Source organism: Danio rerio, chromosome 14 (genome assembly GCF_052040795.2).
Source record: "Danio rerio strain M-AB ecotype USA chromosome 14, GRCz13ab, whole genome shotgun sequence".
Taxonomy (NCBI): Eukaryota; Metazoa; Chordata; class Actinopteri; order Cypriniformes; family Danionidae; genus Danio; species Danio rerio.
In genome coordinates this window covers 2,020,001-2,045,000 of record NC_141034.1, presented here as the reverse complement: position 1 = coordinate 2,045,000, position 25,000 = coordinate 2,020,001, and the positions used below count along the sequence as shown (strand labels likewise).

General features: G+C 39.5%; 2 protein-coding genes across 5 annotated transcripts in view; both read right to left on the bottom strand.

Annotated features, from left to right (window-relative positions):
- Positions 1-1,799, bottom strand: part of trpc7b (transient receptor potential cation channel, subfamily C, member 7b) — a 112,375-nt gene extending 110,576 nt beyond the window's left edge. The window contains exons 1-3 of one of the 4 annotated variants that reach the window (XM_087280030.1): positions 1,693-1,799; positions 1,284-1,371; positions 513-689 (exon numbers count right to left, since the gene is read on the bottom strand). In XM_087280030.1, the coding sequence (XP_087136156.1) occupies positions 513-565 (53 nt within the window). In that variant the 5' untranslated portion in view covers positions 566-689; positions 1,284-1,371; positions 1,693-1,799. Of the gene's footprint in view, positions 1-512; positions 690-1,254; positions 1,372-1,692 lie in introns of those variants that run through there. The other 3 variants (XM_087280034.1, XM_087280032.1, XM_087280031.1) reach the window with 3 other exon arrangements.
- A 2,126-nt stretch (positions 1,800-3,925) lies between these two features.
- Positions 3,926-25,000, bottom strand: part of dock2 (dedicator of cytokinesis 2) — a 158,858-nt gene continuing 137,783 nt past the window's right edge. Inside the window, 18 exon segments of the mRNA NM_001440749.1 lie at positions 3,926-4,572; positions 6,545-6,693; positions 7,079-7,178; positions 7,314-7,412; positions 7,531-7,627; positions 9,318-9,436; positions 9,516-9,653; positions 9,906-9,989; positions 11,055-11,231; positions 11,404-11,490; positions 11,601-11,685; positions 13,738-13,819; positions 14,226-14,367; positions 14,530-14,634; positions 14,774-14,863; positions 15,005-15,115; positions 18,407-18,497; positions 21,815-21,855. Of these exon segments, the coding sequence (NP_001427678.1) occupies positions 4,510-4,572; positions 6,545-6,693; positions 7,079-7,178; positions 7,314-7,412; positions 7,531-7,627; positions 9,318-9,436; positions 9,516-9,653; positions 9,906-9,989; positions 11,055-11,231; positions 11,404-11,490; positions 11,601-11,685; positions 13,738-13,819; positions 14,226-14,367; positions 14,530-14,634; positions 14,774-14,863; positions 15,005-15,115; positions 18,407-18,497; positions 21,815-21,855 (1,860 nt within the window). The 3' untranslated portion in view covers positions 3,926-4,509.

Genomic DNA, 25,000 nt, shown 5'->3' with positions numbered 1-25,000 from the left:
TTTATGATTGAGGCCGTAAAAATGATCATTTTTACAGAAAACAGACAGACTATGGATGTACACTCACCGGCCACTTAATTAGGTACACCTTACTGGTATTGGGTTGGACCCCTTTTGCCTTCAGAACTGCCATTATCCTTCATGGTACAGATTCAACAAGGTACTGGAAATACTCCTCAGAGATTTTGTGGTTGTGCGTGAAAATCCCAGTAGATCAGTAGTTTCTGAAATACTCAAAGCAGCCCGTCTGGCACCAACAACCACGTTCAAAGTCACTTAAATCCCCTTTCTTCCCCATTCTGATGCTCGCATTGAACTTCAGCAGATCGTCTTGACCATGTCTACACGCCTAAATGCATTGAGTTGCTGCCATGTGATTGGCTGATTAGAAATTTGCGTTAACATGCAGTTGGACAGGTGTACCTAATAAAGTGGCCGGTGAGTGTATAAGGTTTATTTTATTTGTTCTCTTAGTGCAGAGCAGTTAACACTAAACCATTAGAATGACTCACCTGGTCATTATGACATCACTGATCTTTGACTCCGCCCTCAGAGACTCCATCATGTCACTGTTGCCATTGGAGATGGAGCTGCAGTCCTATCAGAAGGCTGGAAATGCATGGATGCGTCCTGATCCCCTCCAGTTTAAAGAGTTTGTCCAGCCGGAAACGCATTAGTGTCCACTCTGACTGAAAGAAACAGAGTTAAACTGCAGGATTGATGAGATAGGAGTGGGTCTAGTCAGTGTGTGTGTGTGTAGGACAGAATCTAATTGCAGAGAAACACCAGACAGTCCAGCACTAGCAAACAATAATCAAACAAACAGAGATCTGACAGATGGAGACAAACAACAGGCCTGTGAATGGGATTCAGATTCAGACTGTGGGCTGAATGTGTCCACAGGGAGAGCCAAACAACCAATCAGAAGCAAGGAAAAATTTAATTAAAATGTAGAAACGCAAACAAAATTAAATTTAATTTTAAAAACAAAACAAAAACTGACTTTTAAAGCTGTGTGAGGTTTAGTGTCAACGAGAATAACATTAGCTCAATCTAAAACAAAAGAGGGTGCATCTAAAAATTGAACATGCATATGCAAATGAGCTGATGTTTAAAAAGAGCGTGCGTATGTGTGTGTGTAATTACAGTATAGGATAAAACTGACTAGAGCTCGTTATATTACCGCACACACACTTCATAATGCAGTATTATTACATGATGTTGTTTATACAGTGTAATTGAACAACAGTGTACCCAAAGCTGGAGTTCAGAGTTGGACAAACCCCGTGTGAAGATCTGTGCAGCAAGCGGCCAATCACAGGGCGAGAGTCAGTTTGATCAATTTCTCGCGAGAGTCAGCAAAACTCGTGTCTGTAGGAGGTTAAGAGATTTTATCAGGAATAAAATGGATTTAAACGCAATTGTTTTCGTGTAAAAGGGAAAACTTTTCACTGCAGATTGGTCCAGTTCTTCTAGAATACAGTATATCTTTATACAACCGAGGTAAAGTTGTTCATTTTTCAACAGGGACAACTTGACACGCTCTATTGTTTACCACGCTAACTTACCTTGAGTCTGAAATCACATGAACGTACTTCAAAACAACTTCCCTACTTTATTAACTGTGAACAATGTCGTACGTTGATAAACATTGGCTGCTAATTATTTCCCTATTCAGAATATCCGAATTACCATGTTTGTAAACATTCGGGATGCGCGCGCAGCGAGGTGGCAACAGGTAGCGCTGGCATGTACAGTGAGGGAGTGACATCCAATGCGGTACAGTTCGTTGTTGTCATAGAGGAAAGTTATATTGATTACATATTATATATCTATATCTACAGCTACTGAGAGCATTCTGTGTGTTTGAATCGTAAACTGTTGATTATTAAATCTAATCTGCACTTTAAAGGAAACATATTCTCACACGCAGACAAAAAAACATTTACATTCAGCACATATTCGACAGTTTTATGTAAATTGTGTTAGAGTAATAATGTTCACCTCAAATGATTACAATGAATATAAATGCACTTATCATTTCCGGTTTACAGTTGTGGAACAGCTGCTGCTGGTTTTCTAAGAATGTGATGTTTATGAGGAGGACACTACACAGACATTAAGAGGCAGTCATTCATCTCTCTACAAGTGTAGTAAAGTGGAATAGATCAACACTGCCCTCTGCTGGAAACAATAAAAACATTATAATTCGATGAGCAGTTCTGAAAACAGTATACCTTTATACAAGCTATATTTTATAATTTCTCATTTATTACATTTATTAGCACGATTAAATAAAACAAATGACAATCAAATAGTGTAAATGATTTATTTAAATGTAGATAACTGCAAAAGACTTGAATATATGGGCTGCTTTTGTGTTATAAATGTACAGTATCTGTCTGTCCGTCCGTCCATCCATCCATCTTTATCCATCCATCTATCTATCTATCTATCTATCTATCTATCTATCTATCTATCTATCTATCTATCTATCTATCTATCTATCTATCTATCTATCTATCTATCTATCTATCTATCTATCTATCTATCTGTCTGTCTGTCTGTCTGTCTGTCTGTCTATCCATCATCTATCTATGTATCTCTCTGTCCATCCATCCATCCATCCATCCATCCATCCATCCCTCTATCTGTCTGCCTGTCTATTTATCCATCCGTCCATACTATCTCTCTGTCTATCCATCTCTTTCTCCATCCATCCATCCATCCATCCATCCATCCATCCATCCATCCATCCATCCATCTATCTATCTATCTATCTATCTATCTATCTATCTATCTATCTATCTATCTATCTATCTATCTATCTATCTATCTATCTATCTATCTATCTATCTATCCGTCTGTCTGTCTGTCTGTCTATCTATCTATCCATCATCTATCTATCTATCTCTCTGTCCATCCATCCATCCATCCCTCTATCTGTCTGCCTGTCTATTTATCCATCCGTCCGTACTATCTCTCTGTCTATCCATCTCTTTCTCCATCCATCCATCCATCCATCCATCCATCCATCCATCCATCCATCCATCCATCCATCCATCCATCTATCTATCTATCTATCTATCTATCTATCTATCTATCTATCTATCTATCTATCCGTCTGTCTGTCTGTCTATCTATCTATCCATCATCTATCTATCTATCTCTCTGTCCATCCATCCATCCATCCATCCATCCATCCATCCATCCATCCATCCATCCATCCATCCATCCATCCCTCTATCTGTCTGCCTGTCTATTTATCTATCTGTCCGTACTATCTCTCTGTCTATCCATCTCTTTCTCCATCCATCCATCCATCCATCCATCCATCCATCCATCCATCCATCCATCCATCCATCCATCCATCCATCCATCCATCCATCCATCCATCAATCAATCAACCAATCAATCCATCTGTCTGTCTGCCTGTCTATCTATCTATGTTCGTACTATCTGTCTATCCATCTCTTTCTCCATCCATCCATCCATCCATCCATCATCTATCAATCTATCTCTCTATCCATCCATCAATCCGTTTATCCATTCATCCATCTAGGTTTTGGTTCTGTATTGAATGGCTTCAGACCCTTAAGCACTACCATATAAAAACCTGTATGCTAGTCATCAAATACACAGAATTAATAAATACACATGTGAAATCTGTCTGTTTATTGACTAGAATAGTTTTGGATAATTGTTAAAGGTCTATTAGATTTTCACCGGCAGTCAAATGTGTGCCTTGTGTGTTTTTAGTCGAGATGTTTATATTTGGACGTCTTTTAACACAATATAACGCTTATAATTATCGTTGTCATATTTTTCCACCCTTGATAAACTCAGATGTACTATAAAGCTGATCACCGTGGCCTAACAGATGATTAATAAAGTAAAACAGACACAATAAACTCTCCAAGGACACTTTGTTTTTGTCTATTTATTATTTTACTTCTCAGTCATGAAAAGTAATAATCTTCATTTGAGGGTTTTTCCTCATCAAATACAATAATGTGAGTACAGAATATTGCAATTAATCTGACTGTAATTTGTATTATTACACATTATTTAGAGCAGGTGTAAGCAGATGTTGAGAGACATAGAGAAGAAACTAAATTTGACAGTTTTATAACATGTGAATGAATATAAGGATGTGAATGATGGACTGTAACCAAACACAAGCAAAACACCAACAAATGTCTGCAAACCGAGCAGTCCTATAACTCAAACAGCCCATTTGTGTGGATTTATACTAATAATTAAAGTTACATGATTTAAAAAAAGGTATTTCTTGCTGGAACGTACAGCTGCAATGTTTAAAACAGAGTTTGAAGCCAGCAGTGATTGACTTCACTTCATTAAAGTTTGCCTTCAAACACATTCAGTGAAATCAAAGCTCACTTAATTCTTCAGATGAAAACTGCAAACTCTCTTACTTTATGGGCTTCATCGCTTCGTAAGTAATTTTGTAACAGCAAAAACAAATTTGTAAAAACTCCTTTAGAGATGTTAGAAACGAGCTTCATTGTGTGGTTCAGTAGAGGCTTTTGCTTCATCTGTTTTGGAGCTCAGCTGAAAAACACAAACATGTTCACACATGATTATAGGCAGTGGTATACTGTACATAATGTATGTGGCCGATTCTAGAATTATGGGTACATTTTGCATCTCAGAGATAAACCTTTTATTATCTCTAAAAAATAAAGTGTGTGTGTTTATTTAGGAGCTTTTTTTTGTCTTGGAAATGTTAACTTAAAGATGCCTATATTAAAGAGCATCCATGTTTGACTGTCTTCGCCTCCTGAATTGTACATCCAGCTGCAAATTATCATCAGACAATTAAGTCTAATTTACATCTTTTTTTGTGTCTTATTAAGTTATTAAAACATCGCATGTATTTCTAATTTTAGTTATTCATTTCTCTTACATCGGTTATATAAAGATGGAACAATCTGTAAAGCACTGATAGAAAAAAGCATGTGACTTGCTCCAAATGATGTCACTTCCTCTAGCTGGAAACTGGAAGACATTGAGGCGTGTAATTGTTATTCTCTCATTAAATTGATCACAACATTTAAGACATGCTAATAGTAGATTAATTATCTGTCAACTCTGTTATTCTGACATTTCAGTGAATTTATTATGCATAAAAATGAGAAAAACATAAAATCATCGACAACTCGTCAACTCTTGTTTTCAACTATATTGTCGTCAACTTTGTGTCCTCAACTCTGTTGTTGTCAACTCTATTTTCATCAAGTCCGTTGTTGTCAACTCTGTTTTTTTCAACTCTTTTGTCGTCAACTATTGTCGTAAAAATGTATTGCTGTCAACTCATCATCAACTATTTTTGTCAACTCTGTTGTTGTCAACTCTATTATCATAACCTATTGTCATCAACTTTATTGTCATCAACTTTATTGTCACCAACTCTATTGTCTAGTTCTGTTGTTGTAAACTCTATTGTTGTCGTCAACTCTTTTGTCATCAACTCTGTAGTTGTTGTTAAACATCGTCAACTATTTTCATCAACTCTGTTGTTGTCAACTGTTGTTGTCAATTCTATTGTTGTCGTCAACTCTGTTGTCGTCAACTCTATTGTTATCAACTCTATTGTCCTCAATTCTATTGTCGTTGTCAACTCTATTTTCGTCAACTATTTTCATCAACTCTGTTATTGTCAACTCTGTTGTTGTCAACTCTATTGTTGTCAATTCTATTGTTATCGTCAACTCTATAGTCATCAACTATTTTCATCAACTCTATTGTCATCAACTATTGTTTTTAACTATTGTTGTCAACTCTATTTTCGTCAACTATTTTCCTAATTTCTGTTGTTATCAACTCTGTTGTTGTCAACTCTATTGTCCTCAATTCTATTGTTGTCATCAACTATTTTCGGCAACTATTTTTATCAACTCTATTGTTGTCAACTCTATTGTTGTCAGTTCTTTTGTTGTCATCAAGTCTAATGTCGTCAACTATTTTCATCAACTCTGTTGTCGTCAACTCTATTGTTGTTAACTCTATTGTCGTCAATTCTATTGTTATCGTCAACTCTATTGTCGTCAACTTTTTCATCAACTCTATTCTCGTCAACTCTATTGTTTTTAACTATTGTTGTCAACTCTATTGTCGTCAGTTCTATTGTTGTCGTCAACTTAATTGTCATCAACTCTATTGTCATCAACTCTGTTGTTGTTAACTCTATTGTCATCAACTCTGTTGTTGTCAACTCTAATGTCGTCAACTATATTGTTGTTAACTCTACTGTTGTTAACTCTACTATTGTTGTCAACTGTTATTGTCAGTTTTTGTCCACACTGTTGCCTTTTTTAGTATTTTACATTACTAAATGATTCAGTTTATTGTATATTATACATTTGTTGAATGACTCCAGTTTAAAGAAAATTAATGAAAAAAATTCTAGAAATGTACCCGCAATTCTAGAATGAGTCATATAAATGACTTAATAACCATAATGATTGACATCAGGGCACATAATAACAGTATTCCCAGTGTTGGTGTTGTTGTTGTGTATTACCTTGGTTTTAAAGAGCAGGTTAATGACTCCTTTAGAGCGCCGGTCTCCTGTGCGGTCCGACGGCAGACACACAGACACACTCTTACTGTCCCGCTTGGACCGCGCTGACTCCGCCTCCTCGCTCCCATTGGCTACTGACAAAGCCAGACCTGGGGACAGCATTAACACAAGATAAGTCAACAAATGTACTATAGTAAAGCATCCTATAGAAAATAAACATTTAAAAGAAAGATCTGTTAGGAGTGTACTCCTTTATTTTGCACTGTAGGTATATATTAATGTCAAATATTTAGTGTTACTGAAGATCTATAGCAGGGGTCACCAAACTTGTTCCCGGAGGGCCGGTGTCCTGCAGATTTTAGGTCCAACCCTAATCAAACTCACCTGAACAAGCTAATCAAGGTCTTAATAGGTATCCTTGAAACACCCAGCCAGGTGTGTTGAGGCAAGTTGGAGATACTCCCTGCAGGGACACCGGACCTCCAGGAAGGAGATTGGTGACCCCATGATAACAATGATATGAAGCAGTTTTACCAGTAATAGTGGGCAGAGATTTGGAGTTGACGAGGCCGCTGCTGCTCTCAGTGGACTCACACAGATTGGTATCACTGCGAAACTCCTGCTTCTTAGACAGCTAAAGCAACAACAATAATATTAGCACGTTCACTATCAACTAAAAACTTAAACAAGACAACAAAGCCACTAATCAAAGTGATTTTAGCAGGATAGGTCCCCTTTAAATGAGTGACAAGTGTGTGTGTTTTCCGACCCGTTTGTCGAGGGTGCTGCTGCACTCCTTCTCCTCGCTGATGAAGATCATGCTGCCTCGACCTTTTTTCTGCTTCTTCTTCGACTTCCTCAGTTTCACCTGCAACCACAGAAACACCTGAGCGTCATGATGTCGTTCTGGAGAATGGTGCACGGTCATTGGTGCATTCCAGATTGCGTTTGTTGTGATTGGGAGAACGGAGGAACGTCTTGATCACCTCCACTTCCACACCGCTCTCATCCGTCACACTGACACTCCCACTGGAGCGAGGGATGATGGAGGGAGATGGAGGAACACCACTGTCCAGAGACACACTGCACACACAAATGCACATAATTGTATATAAATACATTTTATAAAGTATACAGTTAGGTCCCTAAATATTTGGACATCGGCACAATTCTTAAATTTTTGGCTCTATACACAATGGATTTGAAATCAAGCTTTAATTTGAGGGCATTTGCATCCAAATCAGGTGAACGCTGTAGGAATTACAGCAGTTTGCATATGTGCCTCCCACTTGTTAAGGGTCCAAAAATAACTGGACATTGACTTCTCAGCTGTATGTGTGTTGACCATGGCCGGGTGTGTGTTATTCCCTCATTATCCCAATTACAACGTGCAGATAAAAGCTCCAGAGTTCATCTCAAGTGTGCTATTTGCATGTGGAATCTGATACTGTCAACTCTAAAGATGATATCCACAGAGCTGTCGCTTTCAGTCAATCAAGCCATCATTAGGCTGAAAATACGGAACAAACCCATCAGAGAGATGGCAAAAACATCAGGCATGGCCAAAACAACATTCTTTAAAAGAAAGAGCGCACCAGTAAGCTCAGCAACACCAAAAGACCCGGAAGACCACGGAAACAATTGTGGCGGACGACCGAAGAATTCTTTCCCTGGTGAAGAAAACACCCTTCACAACCGTTGGCCGGATCAAGAACGCTCTCCAGGAGGTGTATGTGTGTCAGAGTCAACAATCAAGAGAAGACTTCACCAGAGTGAATGCAGAGCATTCAGCACAAGATGTAAACCATTGGTGAGCCTCAAAATCAGGAAGGACAAATTAGAGATCTAAAAAAAGCCTTCACATCGCTGGAACAACATCCTCTGGACAGATGAGATCAAGATCAACTTGAACCAGAGAGATGGGAAGAGAAGAGTATGGAGAAGGAAAGGAACTGCTCATGATCCTTAGCAGTGAAGCATGGTGGTGGTAGTGTCATGGCGTGGGCATGGATGGCTGGCAGTGGAGCTGGTTCTTTTGTATTTATTGATGATGTGATGCTGACCAAAGCAGCAGGATGAATTCTGAAGTGTTTCAGGTAATATTTTCTGCTCATATACAGCTAAATACTTCAGAACTCATTGGATGGTGCGTCACAGTGCAGATGGAGAATGACCCAAAGCAAACTGCTAAGGCAACCAAAGAGTTTTTGAAGAGAAAGAAGTGTAATGTAATGGAATGGCCAAGTCAATCACCTGAGCTGAATCCGATTGAGCTTGCATTTCACTTGCTGAAGACAAAACTGAAGGGAAAATGCCCCAAGAACAAGCAGGAACTGAAGACAGTTGCTGTGGAGGCCTGGCAAACACCACCAGGAATAAAACCCAGCGTCTGCTGATGTCTCTGCGTTCCAGACTTCAGGCATTTACAACCAAGTATTAAACAGTGAAAGTTTGATTTATGATTATTATTCTGTCCAATTACTTTTGGACCCTTAACAAGTGGGAGGCACATATGCAAATGTTGCAATTCCGACAGTGTTCACCTGATTTGGATGTAAATACCCTCAAATCAAAGCTGACAGTCTGCAGTTTGATTCATTTTAAATCCATTTTGTTGGTGTACAGAGCCAAAAATGTTAGAACTGTCTCAATGTCCAAATATTTATGGACCTGACTGTATATATCTGCATACAAAAACTAATTCAATCAGCAAACAGACATCAGAAAAACCCCTAGTATGCAACAGTGAACGCGTCAGTGTGGGCGTGGTCACCTCTCTGGCCGTGTCTTAGTGGGCGTTCCGCACTCAGATCCAGCCAATGAGCAGATGGACTGACGCACCGAGCGCAGCATCGAGCGTGGACGGGTGGATCTCCGCTCATCCATATCCGGCTGAAAAGAGGAAGGTCAGGCTGAAATCTGCACTTTTATCGCTTCAGCATCATCTCCGCCTGCTGTCTGTGATTCTCACCAGCTCTCTGACTCCGTACTCCTTCTCCACCTTCTTGCGCAGCTGTTTGAAACAGTCCTCCATGCGCTCGTGGAACGGCCGCAGATCATCCGTCACTCCTTTGCCATGCAGAGCGATTCCTCGGCCTAACAGCGGGATCTGCAGCACGATCACAAATACTCAGAACACTGATATTTACATGCATTATATTTATATATATAATACTTAACTTAAATATTATACTGTATATTTAATATATTTTATATGTAATATATTTGTAAATATCACATAGTATATTATTTCTTCATAAAACAGCTCAATCATGCTCCAAATTGTGAATGACTGTTATAAAACTTCAGGCCGATAGACTGGTAGATGTGTGTGTGTGTCTGTGTGTGTGTAGAGTCTGACCTGCCATGCAATGAGGTCCTTCAGTCTCATCAGTTTTTCTCTGTCGTCTGGATGTTCGTGTGTGTACTCGTCTGTGAAGAAGGCCTGCGCGCGCACACACACACTAATATTTTTCTTTGTGTTCTCTCTCTCTCTCTCTTAAACACACACACACACCTAGACACACACATGCAGACACTTGCACACACACACACACACACACACACAAATGTGGGGGGCACACACACACACACGCAGTGCCTGCATACACTTGCACAGACCCACCCACATACACAAACACACACACACACACAAACACACGCACAGATACTCTCTCTCTCTCTCTATTACACACACACGCAAAGACACATGCATGCTCGGTTGCGTGCACACACACACACACACACACACATTTTCACAAACTTTCACACATGCACGTGCACACACACAAACACAAAAACACACACCCATTCTCAAACATACTTACACACAGGCACATACACGCTCTCACACAGATGCATGCACGCACACACACACACACACACACACACACACACACACACACACAGAGAGATGCAAAGATACATGCATGCTCAGTTGCGCACACACACACACAGACACTCTCTCTATTACACACACAAACAGACACAAACACACATACAGCCACACACACACAAAGATACATGCATGCTCAGTTGCGCGCACACACACACACACACACACACACACACACAGATTTTCACAAACTCTCACACAGACGCATGCACGCGCACACACACAGACAAACACAAAAACACACACCCATTCTCAAACATACTTATACACAGGCACATACACGCTCTCACAGAGATGCATGCACGCACACACACACACACACACACACACACACACACATATTTGCATGCATTTTTACAAACTCTCACTTACACACAGGCACATGTGCACACACACACACACTCAGTCACTCACTCACTCAGTCCTTTACACACACACAAAACCCCAGAAAAATGCACAAACACACACATTCTCAAACATACACACAGGCACATGTGTAACACATACAAACTCTCACACAAACATGCACACACACACACACACACAGAAACACACACAAACAAAAAAAACACTCTCACTCACACACACACGCACACACACTCCTCTGAGCCTGACCTTCTCGTATTTGGCGAATCCTCCCATGACGGCAGGATCCACGATGCCGTTGAGCAGCATGGACAGGGGGTTTATGGGTAACGTCTCATCACACTGGTACTGGTTGATCATGGTGAGGATCTTCTCATTGGTCTGTCCCATCGTCTCAATGGCGTTCTCCAGAGGACTGATCGTGGTCTGGTGGAAAAAATAACGATACTCTTTGACCTTATTCTTCCAAATAATGATGTATTCCTCAGGTAACGCTGAACATTAATGCATTAAATAGAACTGACAATGCAGAATGTAGTCATGCAACAGTGTAAAGTCATGCCGCACACACTGCGCAGAGTACAGCTGTGAGACTCACGTGTGTGATGTTGATGGCCTCAAACCAGCGCAGGATTCCCGGCAGTTTGTATGCGGTGATGAATGTGGTTCGCTCAATCCACATCGACTGAAGACACAAGACAAGAGTCAACTCACATCATTATATCAGTGTGTGTGTGTGTGTGTGTGTGTGTGTGTGTGTATGAAAGAGACAAAAAGTATATGTGTGTGACTCACAGCAAACTCATTGTCAGGATCGACTTTTCCTTTCCTGACGGGTCTGGAATACTGGAAGCGCTGCACGTAGTTGGACTTGTAGAAACTGCAGAAGAAGTGCAGAAAACATCAGATCTGCATTTCTAGAGGAGGACTGAGGATTGAGAATTCATGATTAAGGTTTAAGGATTAAGTTGTAAAGATTGAGGACTGAGGTTTGAGGATTGAGGTTTAAGGATTAAGGACTGAGGTTTGAAGACTGAGGTTTGAGGACTGAGGTTTGAGGATTAAGGACTGAGGTTTGAGGTTTGAGGATTGAGGACTGAGGTTTGAAGATTGAGGATTGAGGTCTGAGGATTGAGGACTGAAGTTTAAAGATTGAGGACTTAGGTTTGAGGATTGAGGTTTAAGGACTAAGGATTGACAATTAGGCTTGAGGATTGAGGTGTGATGATTGAGGATTGAGGTTTGAGGATTGAGGACTGAGGTTTGAAGATTGAGGACTGAGGTTTAAGGACTGAGGATTGACAATTAGGCTTGAGGATTGAGGTGTGATGATTGAGGATTGAGGTTTGAGGATTGAGGACTGAGGTTTGAAGATTGAGGACTGAGGTTTAAGGACTGAGGATTGAGGACTAAAGATTGAGGTTTGAAGATTGAGGTTGAGAACTGATGATTGAGGTTTAAGGGCTGAGGATTAAGATTTGAGGACTGAGAATTGAGGTTTGAGGATTGAGGACTGAGGATTGAGGTTTGAAGATTGAGGACTGAGGTCTGAGGATTGAGGACTGAAGTTTAAAGATTGAGGACTGAGGTTTGAGGATTGAGGACTGAAGTTTAAAGATTGAGGACTGAGTATTGAGGATTAAGGACTGAGGTTTAAAGATTGAGGACTGAGTATTGAGGGTTAAGGACTGAGGTTTAAAGATTGAGGACTGAGTATTGAGGGTTAAGGACTGAGGTTTAAAGATTGAGGACTGAGTATTGAGGATTAAGGACTGAGGTTTAAAGATTGAGGACTGAGGTTTGAGGATTGAGGTTTAAGGACTAAGGATTGACAATTAGGCTTGAGGATTGAGGTGTGATGATTGAGGATTGAGGTTTGAGGATTGAGGACTGAGGTTTGAAGATTGAGGACTGAGGTTTAAGGACTGAGGATTGAGGACTAAGGATTGAGATTTGAAGATTGAGGTTGAGAACTGATGATTGAGGTTTAAGGGCTGAGGACTAAGATTTGAGGACTGAGAATTGAGGAATGAGGATTGACAATTGAGGTTTATGGAGTGACCATTGAGGATTGAGAACTGAACTGTGAGGATTGAGGACTAAGGTTTGAGGATTGAGATTAGATGATTGAGGACTGGGGATTGAGGTTTGATGACTGAGGATTAAGGAGTGAGGTCTGAGCTTTGAGGATTGAAGATTGAGGTTTAAGGAGTAAGGATTGAGGGCTGAAGTTTGAGAATTGAGGTTTGATGATTGACAATTGAGAACTGAGGATTGAGGGCTGAGGTTTGAAAATTGAGGTTTAACCATTGAATATTGAGAACTGAGGACTGAGGTTTGAGGATTGAGGTTTGATGAGTGAGGATTGAGGGTTGAGGTTTGAAAATTATGGTTTTACAACTGAGGATTGAGGTTTGTGCGTTGAGGTTTGAGGATTGAGAATTGGGGACTGAGGTTTGAGGATTGAGGTTTGAGGACTGAGGTTTGAGGACTGAGGTTTGAGGATTGAGGTTTGCTGAGTTAGGGTTGAGGACTGAGGTTTAAGGATTGAGATTTGATAAGTGTGGATTGAGGACTGAGGTTTGAGGACTGAGGTTTGAGGATTGAGGTTTGCTGAGTTAGGGTTGAGGACTGAGGTTTAAGGATTGAGATTTGATAAGTGTGGATTGAGGACTGAGGATTAAGGACTGAGGTTTGTGGATTGAGGTTTGAGGATTGAGAATTGAGGATCGAGGTAGGAGTTTTGATGACTGAGGTTTGAGGATTGACATTTGAGGTTTGAGGACCGAGGTTTGATGATTGAGGACTAAGGTTTGAGGATTGAAAACTGAGGTTTGAGGATTGAGTATTGAGGTTTGCATATTGAGGACTGAGGTTTGAGGTTTGAAGATTGAGGATTAAGGTTTGAGGATTGAGGATATCTGAGACTCACTTGATGATCTGATCCGGCACTGGTTTGTTCTTCAGACGCGGTGGGATCTCTAGAACTGGCTGCACTGTAAAACACTGGATATCTGATGCAGAACGCATAAGAACAACAAACCTGACCATGCATGCGCAATTCACATCCAGGTGCTCAACACTAAATATTTTGTAAACAGTTTTATTTAAATTTTTTTTTACTTAATTTCACAGAATAGGTGGTTCATATTAAAAAGCATTAGTCTAAATATATATAATATATTTATATTAACATGTTCCTTTACTAAAGTCTTAAATCATCTATTATTGCAATGTTGTGTTATTCTTTTATTCTTTATTATTATTCCTATTATTTTAAGCATAATGCAAATAATATAACATACAGTATGAGAGTGCAAAAAAGAATATGCGTCTGAATTAATTAAATTAATATAATGTAATGCAATATATACAAGAATGGCAACAAAAAAGTATTATAAATATTATACTGCAGGATACACTGCATGTTGGAGTTTTTGATGTCGTCTCCAGGCATGGTGGTGATGTTGAGTCTGACAGCGCTGGGAAACTGACTCATCAGCTGACTCTGGAAATCCTCCCTGCGCTCGTACTCTTTCCCCCGGTGGATGAACACTTTATTCTGGACGAACACAACACTATATTACAGTCCAAACATGCATACATACTTACATACACACACACACACACACACACTCACACGTTCACACAATACAGTATGTGTACACACTTGCATGCACACACACACACATAAACTCAAACACACACACACACACGCACTGACCCTGAGGAATGGAGGGAAGCCGCAGCCGTAATATCCCACCGCAAAGTAGTCGGGCTTGGGCCGCAGGATCTTCATGATGTTCTCATAGAACTTGGCCTGTTGATTCTGTGATAGGGAAAGTTCACAGCAATAAAACACACGTCAGTTTATTATAATTGATTAAAGTCCGCTTGAAACCAAAATGAACAATTTGTGTTTTTAATTACTACTAAAGATGAAGGTGTGTGTTGTGTGTGTGTGTTACCAGTTTCTGTCCGAGGAGCTCGTAGTCGAAGACCTCCATCTCAAACTGATCTGCCAACTCCTTACACAGAGTAATGGCCTCCTCCCACATCTGACACACACACACACAGAAAAACAAACAACAACAACACTTTACACACAAAACAACACTTGTAAACATCATCAACATCCTGTTCGACAGTAGCTCTGTGTGTGTGTTTGTGTGTGTGTGTGTGTGTGTGTGTGAGCAGACCTTGCCCTTGTCGAAGTAGCTGATGATGTTGTCGTAGAGTGACTCTTTGAGTTGTCTCTGAGACTGAGGCGTCTGATAGTCCAGCTGAGGCAGACACTGTTCCTCTGACCACTGAAATATTCACACACAACATGCATATTCATCAGCCTTCCTGATTTCTGTTTAACGGAGAGCAGATTTTCTGGCTCGAAACTGGCAACTAGCTCATGCTTGCTTTATGCGCAATACTGGAAATGCGGCTATGACTTGCCTAGTTACCCTAACTTAACCCTAATTAACCTAGTCACTTAAGCTGAATACTAGTGTCTTGAAGAATATCTAGTCTAATATTATTTACTGTCATCATGGCAAAGAGAAATCAGGTATTATCATTCATTCATTCATTTTCTTGTCGGCTTAGTCCCTTTATTAATCCGGGGTCGCCACAGCGGAATGATCAAGCAAGTTTTTACGCAGCTGATGCCCTTCCAGCCGGAACCCCTCTCTGGGAATCATCCACACACACACTCATACATGGATGACCAACAATTTTATTCTTTAAAACTCAGACAAAACAGAATTATTACTTATTGGGCCTAAATCCTGTACACAGCAGATCTCACAACTCAACCTACAATTAGAGGGATACAAAGTTAGCGTTAGCGCTACTATAAAAGATCTGCTTGTCATATTAGGCAGCAACTTAACTTTTGAAAATCATATCTCTCACGTCACAAAAACTGCCTTCTTTTCTTTGAGAAATATCGCTAATATGCGAAATATGCTATCCATCTCAGAAGCAGAAAAACTAGTCCATGCTTTTATGACCTCTAGGCTGGATTACTGTAATGCTCTATTTGCTGGCTGCCCAGAATCCTCTATTAGTAACAAACTTCAGCTAGTACAAATCGCAGATGCCAGAGTTCTTACCAGGTCTAGAAAATATGATCATATCACCACTATTGTATCCTCCTTACACTGGCTGCCTGTTAGGGTTAGGGTTGTTCATTTAAAAATATTACTTCTTACCTATAAAGCTTTAAATAATATAGCTCTTGTTTATCTAACCAAACTTCTGTCTCGCTACAATCCAACTTGCTCTTTTAGATTTCCAAACCCAGGGCTTCTGGTAGTACCTAGAATAGCAAAGTCCACTAAAGGAGGTCGAGCCTTCTCATTTATGTCTCCTAAACTCTGAAATAGCCTTCCTGACACACTCTCTCAGTTCAAAACTAGATTAAAGACCCATTTGTTTAGTAAAGCATACACTCAGTGCATCACTTGATCCCTATATATATATTTGTGTGTGTCTTTATGGCATTCCTTTTCTTAGGATGCCGTTTATATTGTACTTTTGCATTTGTGTGTTATGAACTTTATGATCTGTAGTTTGGCTGAGGATTGTCTGACAGGAAATGAAGCGAGACGCTGAACAGACATGTTTCATAATGCTCTGGACATTAAACATCATATAAACGTTAGAGGTGTGTGTGTGTGTGTGGTGTTTTAGCTTCTTCCTCCTCTGAGCTCAGAGAGAGAGACAGCGGGGTGAAAATGCGGTATAAATCTGCTCCGGGACGCAGGAACTGATGTCATAAATTTGACCTGGAGGTTTTCTCTGCTGGAGGAGCATCAGGGACGACAGTAAATCAGCACGCAGGATGAGTGTGTGTGTGTGTGTGTGTGTGTGTGTGTGTGTGTGTGTCGTTAACCAATCAAAACATCTCTCTCTTAAATATGACCTTGTGTCACAAATGGGAAAGTATGTGTGTGTGTGTGTGTGTGTGTGTGTGTGTGTGTGTGTGTGTGTGTGTCTGAGTGGGTGTGTGTGTGAGTCATTAACCAATCAAAACATCTCTCTCTCTTAAATGTGACCTTGTGTCAGAAATGGGAATGTGTGTGTGTGTGTGTGTATTTTAATATATTTTTTGTGGCATACGAAGACACAAATTTGTATAATGACATGAGTGGGAGATGGATGGTCACCATTTTCAAAACGTTCATTAACTTATTTTCCTTCAGCTTAGTCCTTTTATTCATCAGGGGTTGCCACAGTGGATTGAACCACTAATAATTCTGGCACATGTTTTATGCAGCAGATGCCCTTTCAGCTGCAACCCAGTACACCGTGCAGCCCAATGTTTATTCATTCATTCATTTTCTTTTCGGCTTAGTCCCTTTATTAAGCTGGGGTCACCACAGCAGAATGAACCACCAACTTATCCAGCATATGTTTTTATTTTAGCATATTTAGTGATTTAAGCATACCCAATTCACCTGTACCGCATGTGTTTGGACTGTTGGGGGCAACTGGAGGAAACCCGGAGGAAACCCACAAGAACACGGACCCAGCTGAGGCTCAAACCAGCGAGCTTTTTGCTGTGAGGCGAACATGTTACCCACTGTGTCACCGTGTTGCCCCAATGGTTTATATCATACATAAGTGTTTATGCACATTGCAAGGGGTACGGTTTGATGTAGGCCGATAAAAATACACTTTGTACAATATAAAAATCATCCTGCTTATGTAATGTCCCCACAAATCACAAAAACAAACCAGTTTGTGTGTGTGTGTGTGTGTACTTTATATGCAAGGGAGAATGTCACCACATAAAACGAGATATTTGGCCACCAGAAATAAACTAAGCGTGGTTTATTTATTTATTTTATAAACTAATTTCGAGACGAGCACGTGCTTATGATTGATCACAGCTGGTGCTGCATCACCTTCACATATTGCACCAATAAGACGAATACTAACTCACTATAAATAACCAGAGTTTTCCACTTGAGTCATCTTCGTCTTGAAGAATCCCCCCTTCCATTCCTACTCCTCCCCTTCTCCTGATAGGGCGGCATGGTGGCCCAGTGGTTAGCACTGTTGCCTTACAGCAAGAACACCACTAGATCGAGCCCTTACCGGGTCAGTTGGCGTTTCTGTGTGGAGTTTGCATGTTCTCCCCATGCTCACGTGGGTTTCCCCCAGGTTCCCTGGTTTCCTCCCACCGTCCGAAGACATAAAATATAAGTAAACTGGCTAATCTAAAGTGACATCAGAAGACAAACTCTTAGCCTGCTATATCTCTCAGCTATTCCTAACACGTTCACCGGAAGGGGAGTTCTCGAGATCTACCTGAGCTCAAACTCCCCTCCGCCCTTCAAACGGAAGGGAGCCCTGGGCTCGAGGATCTAAGGAGCTTTCGGGACAGCGAGCCAAACATGCTTTATAATCAATCATCAGCTAAGTGTGAACTCTAGAAACGATTCAAAAATATAACAAAATAAAATTTTAGATGAAGGTTTTGGTAAGGGTAAGCTTTGGGGAATAGAAAACAGCAATAACTCAGTGTGAAAACATCAGAAGTTAACAAAATCGTCATGATACAAAAGTGAAAGTGTGTGTGTGTGTGTGTGTGTGTTCACCTTGAGCAATTTGGAGTGCAGCAAGAGGGTGTACGCTGCTTCTGTGTAGTTCTCTCCATCCAAATGAAGGTCCCGTAATTTGTAGAGATACCTTGAAAAATCACAGACCAATGGTCTTAGAAATAAGTATATATCTAAAGTATATCTAATATAAATATATAATAATCCAAAACAGCAATTTTTATGGAAGCAATACACATATAATAATAAAAAAAATGCTGTGTATTCAGACATGTATAACTATAACAATACTAAAGTATTGTTATTCTGACCAATTATCATTTTCAAAAAAATTTATAAATAAATAACAAATAAATAAATAAATATAATAATTATAATAAAAAGCTTTAAAAATAACAGAACTGTTAACAGACCTAATATAAGTATGCATTTATTTTGAACTGAATGTCTCAGATCATTGCACATTAACAAAGTTGTCATTTTACCACAAGGAGGCAGCATTTCATAAAGTCACGAGTAGCACGAGGCTGTCAAAATGATTTTACTGTGGCTAAAGAGTGTTAAGCACTACATGTTGCAGTTTGGTCAAATCACTGTACATTATAGTTATACATTATAGACTTCAAGTCTAATCTATAAGCAATGTGGTAAAATAGATCATTTAATAGACAAATAGATATATCAGCAGCAATGTTCACTAACAGTGTGAACTGCAATAGCCAATTAGTGAATTGACTGCACATTACACTGTGTGTACTAATGAATAACTGCATGCATGCATACACATGTTGCGGAACAAATACCACCTGTTCTTTTCTATTCTATTCTATTCTATTCTATTCTAATCTATTCTATTCTATTCTATTCTATTCTATTCTATTCTACTTTATTTTGTTCTATTTTGTTCTGTTCTACTGTAATATGTTCTGTTCTGTTCTATTCCATTCCATTTTAATCATTTCTGTTCTATTCTGTTCCAGTCTAATCTAATCTGTTCAATTCTATTCTAATCTGTTCAGTTCTGTTCTATTCTGTTGTATTCTAATCTATTCTATTGTTTATTCTATTCTGTTCTATTGAGTGTTGTATTCTTTTGTTTTATTCTGTTCTGTTCTACTCTATTCTATTGTTGTATTCAATGTTGTATTCTTTTCTACAGTTTTATTCTGTTTTATTCTACTCTATATTCTATCGTATTGCAATCCTATTGCTTAATTCTTTTATTCTATTCTATTGTCTTCTAGTTTTATTATATTCTGCTGCTTTATTTTGTTTTATTCTATTCTATTTTATTCAACAGTTTTATTCTGTTTTATTATATTCATTTGCTTAATTATTTTTATTCTATTCTATTGTCTTCTAGTTTTATTCTATTCTATTGCTTTATTCTGTTTTATTCTATTCTATATTCTATTGTATTCTACAGTTTTATTCTTATTTATTATATTCTATTGCTTTATTATTTTTTGTTCTATTCTATATTCTATTGTATTCTACAGTTTTATTATGTTCTATTGCTTTATTCTGATTTAATCTATTCTATATTCTATTGTATTCTACAGTTTTATTCTTATTTATTATATTCTATTGCTTTATTATTTTTTGTTCTATTCTATATTCTATTGTATTCTACAGTTTTATTATATTCTATTGCTTTATTCCGCTTTAATCTATTCTGTATTCTATTGTATTCTACAGTTTTATTATATTCTATTGCTTTATTCTGCTTTAATCTATTCTATATTCTATTGTATTCTATAGTTTTATTCTGCTTTTTATATTCAATTGATTTGTTTGGTTTTATTCTATTCTATATTCTATTGTATTCCTCAGTTTTATTCTATTCTATTGTATTCTACAGTTTTATTCTTATTTATTATACTCTATTGCTTTATTCTTTTTTGTTCTATTCTATATTCTATTGTATTCTACAGTTTTATTCAGCTTTTTTATGTTCAGTTGATTTGTTTGGTTTTATTCTATTCTATATTCTATAGTTTTATTTTATTCTGTTGTATTTGCATTGTTCTATTCTATTCTTCTCTATTGTGTATTGTATTATATTCTATTGTTTTATTCAGCTTTTAAATATTTATTCTATTCTTTTGTATTCTATTTTTTAAACTCTGTTTTATTCTATTCTATTCTGTTCTTATGTTGTATTCTATATACAGAATAGAATAGGACGATGCAACACTGTTATTCCATTGTTTTATTTTTATTCTGATCTATTTTATTCTATTCTGTTCTGTTCTGCTGTTTAATTATTGAACTCCATTAGTTGTACAGTAGGTGATATCACCAACACAATCTCATGGCAAACTTTTTGATTTAGAGGCTAATTCATATGAATTCGTACGGTCGTGCAGTTTAGTATGATTAGCTTTTTTTCTCAATAAAGGTTGGGTTTAGGGCCGGGGGTCAAAGGTCAAACAGGTCAAAGGTCGTGGCTTTCACAAAATCTGCATGTTTCTCCAGGATGAGACATGTACTGTAATCTGATCATGCTTTCTAACACACACACACACACACATGCACTCACACACACTTTACCTAGAATGCCCCTCTGAATACACACACCAGCATTTATGTTTAATGTGCCTGTAAGGCAGCAGTGTGTCAAACAACACGGACACATCTCTCTGCTGCTCCTTATTCGTCTGTACTATATGTGTTCGTGTGTGAGAGAATGTGTGTGTGTGTGTGTGTGTGTTTATGTGTTTGGATGCTTATCCTTTGGATTTTGACATTAATTCAGCAAGACCAAGATAATCTCCTGTCAGATTACACAACCACACACACACACACACACACACACACACACACACACACACACACACACACACACACACACACACACACACACACACACACACACACACACACACACACACACACACACACACATACACGCGCACAAATGCACACAAACATACACACATGCACACACACATATACTTACATGTGCTTGCACACACACACAAATGCACACAAACATACATACATGCACAACACACACACACACATATAGACATACACGCACACACACACAAACAAATGCACACAAACATACACGCACGTACAAACACACACACATAGACAGACACCAGAACACAAACAAACAAACACACAAATAGACATGCACACAAAAATACAAACATACAGTACACACATGCACACACAAATACAGACACAGACACACACACACACATACACACACACGCACATACAAACACACACACATAGACAGACACACATGAACACAAACAAACACACAAACAGACATGCACACAAAAACACAAACATACAGTACACACATGCACACACACACACAAACACAGACACAGACACACACACACACACACATACAAACATGCACACAGAGATATACACACAGAGAGACAGACAAACAAACAAACACGCACACACACACGTTGTGTAAATCACCTGATGTACATGGCCTCACGGTTGATGTCCTTGTAGAAATTCTGAAAGGCAAAGAAACAGAAGCGTTAACTTTGAACCTGTGTCTTTACATTCCTCTGAAGTGTGTGTGTGTGTGTGTGTGTGAGCTTTTGATATCAAATGCAAAATTATGATGATGGATTTCCAGACCATCTGAATGTGACAAAGACACCAACAAACTGCTTATTTACAGTTTCCTCATACACTCGAGTCATTTCCACAGCAGCAGATTAAACACACACACACACATACACACACACACACACACACACAAGCAGAACAAACTCCAATCTCTGACGAATGATCAGCAAACGATGAATATGAGATGAGCTAACGAAGAGAGAGAGATTGTCTCATTTGTTAATACAATATGTGGAAGAGAGAGTGTTTGTGTGTGTGTGCGTGCGTGCGTGTGTGTGTATATATTTATAGTTATATATATTTATGTGTCTGTGTATGCATGTGCAATTCTTTCTCTCTGTGTGTGTGTGTGTGTGTGTGTGTGTGGGTATGTGTTTTTGTTTGTGTTTGCTTGTCTCTGTGTGTATTTTTGTTTGTACTCTGTATGTGCAGGTATCTGTGTGTCTGTTTTTGTATGTTGATGTGTGTGTGTGTGTGTGTGTGTGTGTGTGTGTGTGTGTGTGTGTGTGTGTGTATGTGTGTGTGGTATGTTTCTTTATGTGCTCTCTCTCTAATTGTGTTTTTGTGTGTGTGCATTCCTGTTTGTGTCATTGTGCATGGTTGTGTGTGTGAGGTGCAGCTGTGTGTGTGTGTGTGTGTGTGAATGTTTGTTTTCTCTCGCTATATGTGTTTGGGCGCATTGTTGTGTATGTCTGTGTTTATGTTAGTATGCTCTCTCTTTCTCAGCAGGTTTGTGTGTGTGTGTTTGCATATATGTCTTTCTCTGTCTGTGTGTGTGTGTGTGTGTGTATTAGTTTGTGTGCTCTCTCTCTCTATGTGTGAGTGTTTGTGTGTGTGGTCCCTGTATTCACTACATTGTGGGCACCAAATGTCCTTTCAAGTATAGCAATAGCAGTACATTTTGACCTTGTGAGGACTTTTTGGTCCCCATGAAAGCTATAAGAAGTCCCCATAAAGATAGCTGTTCAAGCGTGTTTCTGTGTGTGTGTCCGGATCTTTGTAGTATGAATTATTTAAAGAGGATGAAAGCTGACAGATTCCTCACAGAAGAAAATGAGTTTGACGGCTGAACTCAGATGTAAAACACAAGGTCATGTGGGAATGGCTTCAAAATCCAACCCAGGCTAATTCTAATAACGTACCGCTACATACATTTCTGGAGAGCGCCAAATACGTCCCAGAAGTATTTTTTTTTTTTGCAGTTTTTGTTTTCATGTATCCACCAGAGGGTGCTGTGTATGCTTTTACAGATCTCAAATTTCTCCCACAAGTGCCGGTCACGCCTGCTGTTCTCACATAAATCCACCAGAGGCCGTAGTTGACTGATTGACTGACCCACACTCATCATTCTCCTAACTCAACCAATAGTGTTTTCAGATGCACTGAATGACCCGCCCACCGATTTCCCTAAACCCAACCAATAGCGTTTTTAGAAGCACTGATTGACCCGCCCACCAATTTCCCTAAACCCAAACGGCAGTATTTTCAAAAGCACAAACTGACCCGCCCACCCCCTTCTCTATCCCAACCGATAGTGTTTTCAGAAGCACTGATTGACCTGCCCACCCCCTTCCCTAAACCCAACCAATAGTGTTTTCAGAAGCACTGATTGACCTGCCCACCCCCTTCCCTAAACCCAACCGATGGTGTTTTCAGAAGCACTGATTGACCTGCCCACCGATTTCCCCAAACCCAACCAACAGTGTTTTCAGAAGCACTGATTGACCTGCCCACCGATTTCCCTAAACCCAACCAACAGTGTTTTCAAATCACAGATTGACCCGCCCACCTCTTTCCCTAAACCCAACCAATAGTGTTTTCAGAAGCACTGATTGACCTGTCCACCGATTTCCCTAAACCCAACCAATAGTGTTTTCAGAAGCACTGATTGACCCGCCCACCCCCTTTCCTAAACCCAACCGATAGTGTTTTCAGAAGCACTGATTGACCTGCCCACCCCCTTCCCTAAACCCAACCAATAGTGTTTTCAGAAGCACAGATTGACCCGCCAACCGATTTCCCTAAACCCAACCAATAGTGTATTCAGAGGCACTAATTGACCCGCCCACCCCCTTCCCTAAACCCAACCAACAGTGTTTTCAGAAGCACTGATTAACCTGCCCACCGATTTCTCTAAACCCAACCAACAGTGTTTTCAAAAGCGTAAATTGACGCGCCCACCTCCTTCCCTATCCCAACCGATAGTGTTTTCAGAAGCACAGATTGACCCACTCACCGATTTCACTAAACCCAACCAATAGTGTTTTCAAACGCACCAATTGACACGCCCACTGCCTTCCCTGCCCACCTCATTCCCTAAACCCAACCAATAGTGTTTTCAGAAGCACTGATTGACCTGCCCACCCCTTCCCTAAACCAAACCAACAGTGTTTTCAGAAGCACAGATTGACACGCCCATCCCCTTCCCTAAACCCAACCAATAGTGTTTTCAGAAGCACTGATTGACCCGCCCACCCCTTCCCTAAACCCAACAAACAGTGTTTTCAGAAGCACAGATTGACACGCCCATCCCCTTCCCCAAACCCAACCGATAGTGTTTTCAGAAGCATATATAAGGACCTGCCAACCGATTTCCCTATACCCAACCCATAGTGTTTTTAAAAGCGATCCAGAAAAAGAAAAGCCCTCGCCTGATTTATACCACGTTTTCAGATTTTACCACATTCTCACCCTGTTATTTAATTTGTTTATTTTATATTTTGGCTTGTGTTTTTCTTTAACTCTTTCTGGAACCGTTCTTCTCCAGACTCGAACCCCGTCGTTGTGGTCAACTTCTCTCTGCGTCTCAAGTCCACCGTCGTACATGTCGAGCTACCGGACAAACTTGTAACATCGGTAAAGCTGTCTACACGGAAGTGAGCGGTCAGCTGGTAACCGTGAAAAGAACGTCGTCATACCGCCCCGTAGTGTTCGTCCTAAAGACGAAATACAGCCATACGTACTGTACCTCTGGCTACATAATTTGCGATCTCCAGAAATGTATATAAGGGTACGGTTTCAGAATGA